At 40.3% G+C, this 12,251-nt stretch overlaps 3 protein-coding genes across 6 annotated transcripts; all 3 read left to right on the top strand.

The window, feature by feature from the left end:
- The first annotated feature begins 21 nt into the window (after positions 1-21).
- LOC131665650 (poly [ADP-ribose] polymerase tankyrase-2-like) lies at positions 22-2,148 on the top strand. The gene has a single exon (XM_058937693.1). The coding sequence runs from the start codon at positions 141-143 to the stop codon at positions 1,587-1,589; it is 1,449 nt and encodes a 482-aa protein (XP_058793676.1). The 5' UTR covers positions 22-140; the 3' UTR covers positions 1,590-2,148.
- A 750-nt stretch (positions 2,149-2,898) lies between these two features.
- Positions 2,899-6,887, top strand: LOC131665586 (ankyrin-2-like). The gene is made up of 3 exons (XM_058937579.1): positions 2,899-3,001; positions 3,081-5,216; positions 5,360-6,887. The coding sequence occupies exon 2, from the start codon at positions 3,107-3,109 to the stop codon at positions 4,466-4,468; it is 1,362 nt and encodes a 453-aa protein (XP_058793562.1). The 5' UTR covers positions 2,899-3,001; positions 3,081-3,106; the 3' UTR covers positions 4,469-5,216; positions 5,360-6,887.
- A 1,747-nt stretch (positions 6,888-8,634) lies between these two features.
- LOC131665577 (putative ankyrin repeat protein RF_0381) lies at positions 8,635-10,440 on the top strand. 4 transcript variants are annotated; one of them, XM_058937554.1, is made up of 2 exons: positions 8,635-8,793; positions 8,934-10,440. In XM_058937554.1, exon 2 carries the CDS (start codon positions 9,021-9,023, stop codon positions 10,332-10,334), a length of 1,314 nt encoding a protein of 437 aa, XP_058793537.1. In that variant the 5' UTR covers positions 8,635-8,793; positions 8,934-9,020; the 3' UTR covers positions 10,335-10,440. The 4 variants fall into 4 exon arrangements, with proteins under 4 accessions (XP_058793537.1, XP_058793536.1, XP_058793538.1 ...); XM_058937553.1 differs by having other exon boundaries at positions 8,636-8,793; positions 8,931-10,440; XM_058937555.1 differs by having other exon boundaries at positions 8,642-8,798.
- The last annotated feature ends 1,811 nt before the right edge of the window (positions 10,441-12,251 follow it).

The following is a 12,251-nucleotide window of genomic DNA, read 5'->3' on the forward strand; positions in this document are numbered from 1 at the left end:
AAGTGAAGCCGTCGTCGAGAAAGGTAAAACTCGGTAATGGGATTTCAGTATCGTTCAAACGTTTGCAGAGCGACGCATTTGGAAAGGTTGAGGGCGCATAGCAGGCGTCGTCGATAGCGAATCGTACATCGAACAGGCTAATGTCGGCCTGCTGCTTGGCTTACTTGCTTTGCCTGTTGCCGCTTTGCGAAATGGCGCATCCGAACATCGAGGAAATACCGGAGCGAAGCCCGTTGCGCGTCGACTCCCTGCTGATGCGCTGCATCGAGTCGGGCGTCAATGACGTAGCCATGAGATTGTTGAAGAACAAATTGCACGATATCAAGGATGCCCTGGGATTGCTGCTGCATCACGCCGCCCTCTACAACAACGAAGTCATAGCCCAATACTTGATAGGGCTGGGCGCCGAAGTCGATCTCTTTGACTATGAATCGAAGACGCCTCTCATGGTAGCTGTGGAGAATAGTAATGTAGCAACTGTCAAAGTGCTGCTGAATGGCAATGCCAGTATCGAGGTTGCCGATGTCAGTGGACGAAACGCGCTGCAGTTGCTATTTTCTTCGCAAACGCACGAGGACATGTTGATGTTATTCCTTGAAAGATTGCGACGCGACTGCCGTGACGGCGAGGAGCTGGTGGAGCGACTGATCCAGGCCGGAAGTTCCATGTACCACGCGACTTTCTTCAGGGATACCGCAGTGCTGGAAAGCTTCTTGCAGCACGGCGTCGACATCGATTCTAGAGATCACTCCGGCGCCACGGCATTGCACGCTGCCGTCGAGTTGGACGACGTCTGTTTGGTAGAGTGGCTGCTAAAGAACAACGCCGATGTTAACGCCCAGGACAATTGCGGGTGCGGGCCGCTGTACGATGCCGCGTACCAAGGCAAGGTGCAGATGGTGCGCGTGCTGCTGGAGCACGGGGCGAACCCGAACGTCGCCGAAAAGCATTACGATTACACACCTTTGTTCGCAACATTTGCCTACTCTCTGGGCGAGTCCGAGCAGAACAACTACGACGCCTGCATCGAGCTGCTGCTCCAGCATGGCGCCATCCCTCAGAACTCGAGTGCCGACCGCAATACGCTTTTCGACTACGCCATGCTTGCCAAAAACAGCGATCGCATCAACCTTTTGGTCGCTCGTCTGGCGATACTCGACAAGCTCGGCACTTCGCTCGCCAAGTCCGTCATGTACTACAACGTCGAGGAGCACTTGGTCGCGCAGCCTCGGCTCGACCGCAACTACAATCTGTGCTGGAAGCTGCTCGAGTTCGCAGTCTACAGAAATTACTCGCTGTTCGACTTGTTGACCGGCGGTAAGCGCAAGTTGAGGGTTCTCGTACGCGACCGGACCTTCCTTTCCAAGATCAACTACGTGAATGGCAAGCTGGGCAGGGTATACACCTTTTACTTCAAGCCACTGATGAAAGGCGTCGCCGACGCTGTTCGCGCTGCCAAGCTGGAGGATGCCGCTATTCCGATTCTTTGCAAGATCTTCGACAGAAATTACAATCAGTGCTACAACTTTGCACGGGAAATTGTTGGATACTTGAGTTTGCAAGACCTCGAGCAATTGCGTCGACTATAAACTTGGGGGCATTTCCGCGCGATGCTTCATTATTTTTTCCTTCGTTGCGCATGCGAAATATTTTAGCCATGTTGAATTAGTTTTCATGATATTTGCTTTGAAATGCGATTGACAATTATTATTTGGTCAAAGCTATGCGGTGCAACACTTTTTCAGTTACTCTTGCAATGAATTTTACTTGACGGACATAACATAGATCTCATTTCTTTGGTGAACCTAAAGAAACAATGAGCATTATAAGTATAGTTGTTGATTCGCTTAATTGTCATCATTGATTTAGTAAATGTATATCACAGTCATGATTTATTTTACTGTCACGAATAAAAATACAAGTAAATTATTAACTAGGTTTCTAAAATTCATCAATTGCAGATAAATTATTCAATAATTATGTGATTAATAATTATTGCAGCATTTATAAATATATGACAGTCGATGAAAAAGATGCGATTTTATGCTGTAAAACATAATTGAATTCTCAGAGTACCTTTGATGAAATCAATTCTGATGATGTTATTTTTATGTATTTATAATGTTAAAAATAAATCAATGATTGATATATAGCAGCTATCGTTGTTTTATTAAATGAAATCAACGATGAGGTACAGCCGTTTATCCTTTTTGAAAACAAACAAGGCCAATTAATAAAGCCTCATGGACATTTTATAATTAATTTATTTATAGTACTTGTAAAATTAAATTACGTTCCGAAGTAGAAATAAAATTTCTTTATGTTTTTTAATAAAAAAGTACCATTTTTTCATTAAAATTTTGTCTTACGTATTGAAATTCAACTAGTAGTTTTTTTCTCTCAAGTTGGCATTAGAAAATTCGGCGAAAAGATCGAGCATTTCAAGCTTTAATTTTAATAATAGGCTTGACATTCGATAAAAAATTTTGCAACGTGTCGCTTTTAGGTGAATACTTGCTTGACGTGTATCATTGATATATTTCGCCTGTATCGATATAATGACCGATATCTTCCAGCACCGCGACTTAGAACTTCAATGAAATATAAACGGACATTATTGTTTTTATGCCCGGAAGTTTGTATTAAAATTTTTGATATCCGAATACTATTTGCTATTTCGACGAACGCTTAACTCGTAAGCCTAAATATTCTGCTTTTTCAATCGTCGATTAAGAAATAAACAAAGTACAAAACTAGCGTATACGTAGAAAGATAACGAAGCAGGTCAAGCTGTCAATAAATATCGACTCTGACTCATGAACAATATCTATCCCATTAGCAGGCCCAGTTGATAATTTTATAAGCCCCTTGACGAAGTTACTGCACGAGTTTCGTGTAAATAGCCTGCCCCCGCAGAAGCAAGCCACGCGAGAACAAGTCGTCAAGACTCGTTAGTCAATTGCCATCTGGACCCAAACGCAATTAATAAGGCGCGAACGACGTATGTTTGAAAAATTGTTCTTCCGATTAGATCTCATACGGAAGTATAGCCTTTCACGACGTTGCATTATAAATTCCAGTTGACGGAAGCTCATGTGTATTTCTCATGGAAATGGCTGAAAAACGCGAATCACACTTCGACAGCCGACTAATGCAACACATCCAGTTTGGTCGAGCGAACGAAGCGAACTCGATGCTGAACGAAGAGTTGGCCAGAGCATCGGACGAACAGACGAACACACTGCTGCATTACGCGGTTTTGGGGCAGAGTCCAGATATCGTGCAGCACCTGGTGGAGCTCGGCGCCGAGATCGACTTGCCGGGGAAAGGCGGCAACAGCCCCTTGGAGCTGGCTATAGAGCGCGTCGACGCAGCAGCTTTCAATGCCCCGGAAGAGCGAGGCGAAGATCGCGCTGCAGCTGATGGTTTTCGGGCGGCGCCGGCGCCGAAGAAGCTGCGCGTCAAGATTCTCGAGCTGCTCGTCGGCGAGCTACGCAGCCGGACGCTCGACACCGAGCAGCTAGCCGACAAGCTGCTGTCGGCCGGCTTCAATCTGCTGCACTGCGTCGCTCACTCGGGGGACGAGCAGTTGCTGCGTTGCATGCTGCAGCGCGGACTGGACGCGAACTCGAGGGACCACTGCGGCAGGACGGCACTGCACCTGGCCGTCATGCGCAATCAGCCGCGGTTGGCGAGGCTGTTGCTGGAGCACGGCGCCGACGTGGACAGGGCGTCGCGCGTAGTCGCGGGCAGACCGATACTGATTGCCGCGAGCAACGGGTACAGAGACACGATGAAAGTTTTGCTGGAGGCAGGCGCCGACCCCAACGCCACGTTCGCTCGCATCGACATCACGGCGTTGCGCCTGGTCTTCAAGAATTTCGGCAACGTGCCCGTCGACGAGTCGGACGAATGCCTGCAGCTGCTACTCGAGCACGGCGCCATTCCCCGAAATTTCAGCAGACTGCTCGACATCGCCCTCGACAAGAACGAGCCCAAGAAGATCAACATGCTAATCAATCACTTGGCAATGCTCGGCCTGCTTGGCAGGCCGATTACCAAGTCGGACGTCCACTGCAAACAAGACCGACTGCGCTCGACCATTCCGGCGATGCTCGACTCCTGCCGTGAATTTCTCAAGCGCGAGCTTCGCGCGAACTTGACTGTGCTCGAGTTGCTGACAAACAGCAAAGTCAGAATGAAGATTCTCGTGCGCAACGACGATTTGATGGGGACGCTGGAGATATTACTCTCGGAGGACCAAAATAACGAGCTCTTTCCCTATTACTGCAGTGCGCTCAATGAGCGAATAGCCAAGGCCAGGCGTACGGCCGAACTGGAGGACGTCGCGGTCGCAGTTCTGCTTCAAATTATGCACTGCTATCGGGGCCAGTGCGAGTTGGCAGCGAGAATAGTTGTCGACTATCTAAATGACGAAGACCTCGAGCAGTTGAGTCTAATGTTTTGATTGTACCCTCGATACCCAGATCTGGTACTCGTTTAGCGAGATGTTCGTACGAATTTTATAATCATTGGACGTTATACCGATTCTCAATCATGTACACCTCGTTCCAAGTTTGATTACGATCGGCTTAATCTTGTACCTTGCGGTTTCTTCTCGGGAGGATGTTTTATATAGTCAGTACTAGAGATATTCCTGATTATCGAAAATGATTATAGTTTGAACGTGCCTTTGACAATTTTTTGTATTTAGGAATTGTCATGTATTCAATAAAATATTGACACTGTATGTAAACGATTGATTGAAAATGATAACAGAGTATTCTATAGAGTATTACTTGAATGTATAAGTGACGTTATTTGCAGTTTTATTTTTATATTTGCATTGCAAATACGGTTGCATCGAAAGCCAATTTAATCGTTATTAACAATGAAACGACAGTTTGCGAGCAGATTAAAGACTATTGTAATTCCATCGTAATCTCTTCACTTCAATGTATTATACAAAATGTAAGTTGACGGATGGGAATTTTAAGTTATATCCAATTATATAGATCATGTATCTATATATTAGTCTAATACGATTGTGCTGCCATAATCTGAGTAAATTTCATCCCTGAGCTAAAGTATTGGCAGTGAGGGAGGAGTCGATCAGTTTGGCCTCAACACGTAGATAAATCATAAGCTGTTCAGAAGTGTTGCCGCAGCGGTGAACATCGTTGCCATCGCTGATCTGCATGGCTTTCTAATGTAAAGTACGTCGATCAACTCTGTTATCATTTGTGTTTCAAAGTGTCGATTGTTTCATAATAAATTATCATTGTCCTATTTAGTCGTCATTATTTCACATGTTCATCATGCGTTCACGTCATAAGAACTATAATCGTTGTCGTTTCAGTTGCTCGGATTGATCGTTACTTCGACATCGTAACTGGCTTGAGTGCTTGAATCTTGAAAACATCTGAAATGTCCGAGTGCTATCAATTCCCTCCAGAGGTGATAAGTGATCTAAAGAATCACAAGAACGATGACCTAAGAGAAGCGTTGAAAAAAGATAAAAGTCTCTTCACAGCGTGCGACGACTTCGGCACGTTGCTGCATTATGCAGCTCTACTCGACAATGCAGATATCATGCCCGATTTGGTCGCAGGCGGATCTGACCCTAATTCATTGGAGGGCAAAAGAACTACACCTATAGTAACAGCTGCGTTATCTAATTCTACGGCAGCATTAGAACAGTTGTTCCGACTGGGAGGCAACTTCGATATTAATTCCCGTGAAGGCCTATTTGTCGTGTACAAGCTTTTGAGTGAACAACGCACAGAGCCGGATATGATTGCAATATTCATCGACAAGTTCGTGAAACCTAAAACACCTACTCCCCGGGAGATGGCTGACATCTTTACACGCTGTGGCTCCTCGCTGTATCACGTCAGCTGTGCCAGAAATATCAGTGTGTTAGAGGAAATGCTGACTCATAGAAAGATGAACATCAATTCTAAAGGCGATTTGCAAAAAACTGCACTGCATTCAGCTGTAATGCTGAAAGACCTGAATCTCGTGAAGTGGCTTCTCCTTAAGGGTATTGATATTAACGCAATTGATGTTGCGGGCTTCACGGCGTTATCTCTCGCCTCGTACTACGGTCAATTGAATATGATCAAGGTGTTGTTGAGATACGGCGCAAATGCTAATGCCAAGGACACGCATGTTGGGCTTACACCTGTATACCTAACTTTTGCGGGTGCCTGCAAAAATATTACTACGCAACGATATGACGAATGTGCTGACTACCTACTTCATAATGGCGGTGTTCCCTCCAATCCGATCAATATCCTTTCGCGTAACTCGGATGGCTGTCAATTTAAAACTTTGGCCGATCATGCATTTGATCGATGCAACTACAAGAGGTTTAGAAGTGTCGTTTGTCATCAGGCAATATGCCATATGGCCGGCATTCGCTACGATCCGACTTACCTGTACAGTTTAAATCCAGAAAATCAACCGGCTGTGTCCGCTAGTAAAGAGTACTTCCTCCTGTGTCTGAAATTGCTCGATCTGCCGGTGTTTAAAAGAGTGACGATATTTGAGTTATTGACCTGGTGTGACTACAGGTTGAAAGATTATGTACGCGACAGAAACTTTAAACGTGTATTTACGGAAGCTTCCGTCAAATACTGTCTGAGCCTTTCGTATCCCTACTACTATGACGCTCTCATGGAACGTATTTCAAGACTCCAAAGAATTATTTTTTTGGAAGACGCTTTGCAACGTTAATAGTTAGTTGCTTTAAGCATCGCTGTACTCGAAAATTAACACCGAGTATGCGAATTAACCAAACATTGTCATTGTTTGATCTTAAACTACAATTATCGTATGTATTATAAACATTTTACATGATTACATATGAAAATAATTATTAGTTACATATTTGTTTTATACTTCCATCAACCTTGACCATACCTAACTCTCCTAGAATCAAAGTTAGTTATTTATTGAGGCAGCTTCTCTCGCGATGTCGTGAATTCAAAACAGTACAGGACATGGTTCAACTAAAATTTAATACTAGATTTTCTGGGTGAAATAAGTTATATTTCAAATAATCATATTATTCAATATAGTTAAATAACATTATCACGTAGTTCAATGAAAATAAAAAAAACAAATTAAAAAAAACAAAATTCCAATTTATTGAATGAATGGATTAATAAGAGTGGAGTAATACAAGCTCTGCAGGTTATATTGATAACCGCTTGTTTTTTATGAAGACGAGTGTCATGGGTCTCAAAGTTTTTTCTTTTGTTTATTAATTTCTCCAGACTACGTTCCATAAGCCTTTAGCCACTGTGTATTCCGAAGTGAATTGAACGATTGGATATTGGTCAAACGTCCGACAGTTATACGTGCTAATATCAGTGCACTTTATGAAGATGACAAGAGTCCATTATTGGTAACTGCATTCTATGCTGGAACGTAAAATGCTGTAATTTCTGTCGTGCCGGACTGTTAATTAAAAAATTTGAGATTTTAGACTTTGACGGACCTCCTAAGTAATAGTTTTTTTACAGTGGTACGTTAGAAGTCTGCATCACGTATAATTTAAAAATATCAATATACGATTGAAATTTCTTCATCAAGTTTTAAGAGTATCGAGAAATGTTTATGAATAACTGGTTATTAAACTCGAAAAAGAAGTGTCAAAAAATTAGTAATATTTGTAACGAAATTTTCTATTTTACGTAAAGACATCGTTGATAATTTAGACTTTGAATTACGTGTAAAATAACCAAATCATTTATATTAGTCGAAACTGTAATATTATTTTTCAGTCATAATTGATATCAGCATTATATTTTTTTAATAAGTAAAATATTTTACTCAAAGATGTCAAATGCAAATTAAGATAAAACCAGTGGACGTATATTCGTGATAGTTTTATTCGGGGTCGGGTATACAAAACTAGATTTATCAGTGGGTTTTAGTGATTTTTTCGGTTTCAGGGTGATTGATTATACCTTCGATATCCAGAACACATTTACCTTGCGAGATTTTCATTAAAATTTGATAATCACTGGATATTATGCTAATTCTCAAATGTACCTAATTCCAAATTTTATAATAACTGGTTGAACCTTGTACTTCACATCAATGTTTTATTGTATTATTTAAGGATATTTTCGATGCATATTCAATATTTATAAAGTCAATGGTAGAGTTAGTCATGATCTATTATCGAATAAAATTAGTCTGATGCGTATTACTTGAATTTATCTGTGACATTATTTACCTTTGTATTTTCATATATTGTATTCGCAAATAACTAATTGCAGACTTCTAGACGTTATGTTGTATTAAAATCTTACATATTAGTTATTATTTCGTTTCACATGATATGAAATGAAAAATAAACTTTCCTGGATAATGTGAAACATCGACATATTCACGATATCTTTTATCAATGCTTGCTTCCATATTCGCATAAGCCGATTTAATTGCGATTAAGAATGAATCAATAGCTTGTCAGCAGATTAAGCCTATTGTAATTCTATCTTAATCTCTCTACTACAATTAATAGGCTCATTATAGGAATATATAAGTTGATGGCTGGAACCATTGAGTTCTATTCGATTATAAGGATCGTACTTTTATGTATTAGTCTAATACGATCGAGCTGTCATAATCCGAGTAAGTTTCATCCTTGAGATAACATACAGACAGTAAGACAGAAATCCATCAGTTCGACCTCAACGAGAAGGTGAATCACAAGCTGTGCTAAAGTGTTGCCGCAGCGAGGAACGTCGTTGCCATCGCTGATGATCTGGGTTTCCAAATGTAACGTATGCCGATCAACTCTGTTATAATTTGTCGATTATTTCATAATAAATCGCCATCGCCCCACCATTTATTCGACATTATTCACGCTTTACCATGCGTTCACGTAATGAGTACTATAATCGTTGTCGTTTCAGCAGCTCGAATCAATCGTTTCTTCTTCTTTGGCATCGTAACTAGCTTGAGTGCTTGAGTGCTTGAGTGCTTGAGTCTCGAAAGAATCGAAAATGGCCGCGAAATTTATGTTCCCTAAAAAGCTATTGCAGCACATCGAGAGGGGTCGGAACGAAGAGGCAAAAGAAATGCTGAACGAGGATCTGGCGAAGGGGCGCGACGACTTTGGCACGCTGCTGCATTATGCAGCTCGGTACGGCAACGCAGCGATCGCCCCCACCTTGATCGAATTGGGAAGCGACATAGAAGCGAGGGGGAGCGGAAATCTGACACCACTGACGGTAGCTGTGTTACTGGAACGCACGGAACTGTGCGCGATGCTGTTAGCCGCGGGAGCTCGCGTTAACATCTACGACGATGAAACTATGATGCAAAAAATTTTCAACGAGCCAGATACATGCTGCGATTTGATCACGTTATTTCTCGAGGCGGTAGTATGTCCTCTAAAGCAAACCATCGGCGAGATAGTTGAGTTTTTCATATACTATAGTTCGTCGATGTATCACGCCACCTGTGTCGGACAAATCAGCGTGCTGGAAGAAATGGTGCGGATGGGATACGAGCTTGACTCTATAAACCGTGCCGGGAAAACTGCTCTGCACGCTGCTGCACAACTGGGAGACTTGTGTTTGGGCAAGTGGCTGGTCGTCCAGGGTGTCGACGTTAACGTGATCGATCACAGCGGCTACACGGCATTATGTGCCGCCGCGCGCTCGGGTGACGAAGAGATGATCAAAATGTTGATGCAGCAGGGCGCCGATCCTAATCAGCAATCGCCTACCTATCGGATTACACCTTTGTACGAAACTTTCTTAGATATAAAACCGGATATTTCCGAACAATACGACGCCTGCGCCGAGTGTCTCCTACAGAGTGGCGCTATCCCCTGCAATCCGTGTATAGTCGAAACGGTAGATGATCCTAAGACGATATTCGACTTTGCCTTTGAGCGGTCGAACTATAACAGGCTTCGAATGGTCATCTGTCATCTGGCAGTGTACGAGCAACGCGGTTTTTCAATCGCCAAAAGCGTCATGTACTGCCTCTGCCCGCAATATCAGGAGAGGCTGGACGACCAGAAGTTTTACTATAAAAGTTGTCACAGAGTACTCCAGACCAACATGTTTGGTAAATATTCGTTACTTGATTTGCTGACCAAGGACGAATTCACCATGAAGAAGATGATACGCGACGAGACATTTTCCCGCAAAGTCACTGAGATGAGCACCGAACTCTGTCTGGAGAAACTTTATACATATTACTACAACACGCTCTTTGCACGCATTAAAAGATACGAAAAAATAATTTTACTGGATGACGCTTCGGAACAGTTTTCGGGCATCACTTTGCGCGAAACTGCGTGTTGAGTATGAAAATAAACCAAACATTCTCATTGTTTGTTCTCAAGCTATGTTTCTTATATGAATCATAACAATTTGACGTATTTGAATACCAAAATAATTATTAATTATACATTCTTTTGTTTCCTTACAACAACCTTATGATACCAAAAACTATTTTAACTAAAGTCAACGCGATACAGCATTATGAGTGTGAAAACCCACGCCATTATTTTTTAATCCTACTATCAAGGCAACTATCAATATACAAGTTGACGATGGATGAACTGATAAATGTCGCGTGTTGCCTGGTGGAATTACTTTTAAATAATTAATATGTTGATTAATCATTTAGTGATGTTTAGAGAATGAAACTCTGGCTAATTTTCATTTCCAACATGTGTCAAGAATGTTACGTTCAGTTATTCCAGTAATATCGATTATATCTGAGTATATTTTTTTAGAAACTTGAAAATGGTCAATAGATTTACAAAATGAGAAGTCGCGTTCGTAATGATAATTGAGTGACAAAGTTGCAGGAATTATTTATTGATAATTAAGAAAGCTTATTCCAATTGTTTTAGTAATGATGTACTTATTACTTTTAGTCATTTTTGATTGGTTAACTTTACTTGCAGATTTTTTCTTGCTGGTTATGAAAGATCTATCTATAGTTATGGTAACGATTTTAACATTAAATCTACCGACATATTATATACACCTATTTCTACCGACTAGCGGTCAAATGACCGCTTTTGAAATGAACAATTATAGTCTTTTCTAGTTGATTGTAATTAATACAGAATTTAGCATAAACAATAAACACAAAATAATTATCATATAATAATTAAAAAAACATTTATTTTTCGGGCTTTAGGAGCGGTCATTTGACCGCTTTGGTAGGTTTAGTGTTAATATTCATACGATGTATGCTAATAGTAATTTGATGATTGTCGCATTGGTAGGTTCGAGACAATGTTAGTCTAACATTCACACATCTAAATTTAATTTTTCATACCTATAATTCTTATTTCAACATCTAAATATATTGTAAATATATTGTAAAAGTGCAAATGTACAAATATGCATTTCAATGATATAAAAACGGCAACGTGAGTCAACTTTGCCGTTAGTTACTTGTTTCAAAACTCCATTAAATTGCTATGTAGAGCATTTCTACGATAATGTACATATGTAATTTTTAAGATGTTGTTAATTGACAATTTATTTATTAATTTTGCTAAGAAATATTTTGGTTTTACATTATGTTGAATGAAAAGAAATCGTGAATTTTTCAATCCATGGGTCAGCAAATGGCCGATGTTTTTATTTTATAAAAGATTATTGTTTTAAACGGCAAATTCATTCTAGAATATTTGTATATGCAAGAAAAATAAAATTCCAATTAAAATGATTAATGATTTCATTCAGAAGTTTAAGACGATCAAAAAAGTACTTTTTTTTTTATAAAGCAACTTAAGTAAAAAAATCATCGGCTGACTCCAACTTAAAAACCACAAACACTTATATATAATTTTTTAATATGATGTATCAGCTAGATATCTCGCGGCTATTGTTGGAAATTTGTACCATCAGATATAAATATTACTTATTGCATAAAATCAGTTGATTTATTTCTGAATCGCAGTACATCATTACATAATAAAGTATATCAAAAAGTAATTGTACACTAGTAGTTTTAATTTGCATTCTGAACTCCACAAAAGATTATTTGTGCGAAAAAATATTTATCAGCTCATACAAACAAAGCCTTTTTTATTTGAGGATGATACATATATATATATATATATATATATATATATAAGAACTACAATAACGTTATTTTTAGCATACAATTTTCTCAGTCCATTGAAAAGTATAGTTCAAATGACATTTATTAGACTTCGTAACTAATACGAAATAAAAATTAACGTTGAGACGTAC

The sequence above is a fragment of the Phymastichus coffea genome, unplaced genomic scaffold, assembly GCF_024137745.1.
Source record: "Phymastichus coffea isolate CEN01 unplaced genomic scaffold, Cenicafe_Pcof_1.1 PCOF00053, whole genome shotgun sequence".
NCBI lineage: Eukaryota > Metazoa > Arthropoda > Insecta > Hymenoptera > Eulophidae > Phymastichus > Phymastichus coffea.

What these genes read in the sequence shown, in the direction of transcription:
- LOC131665586 (XM_058937579.1), top strand. Translation starts at nt 3,107, where the DNA reads ATGGAAATGGCTGAAAAACGCGAATCACACTTCGACAGCCGACTAATG.
- LOC131665650 (XM_058937693.1), top strand. Translation starts at nt 141, where the DNA reads ATGTCGGCCTGCTGCTTGGCTTACTTGCTTTGCCTGTTGCCGCTTTGC.
- LOC131665577 (XM_058937554.1), top strand. Translation starts at nt 9,021, where the DNA reads ATGGCCGCGAAATTTATGTTCCCTAAAAAGCTATTGCAGCACATCGAG.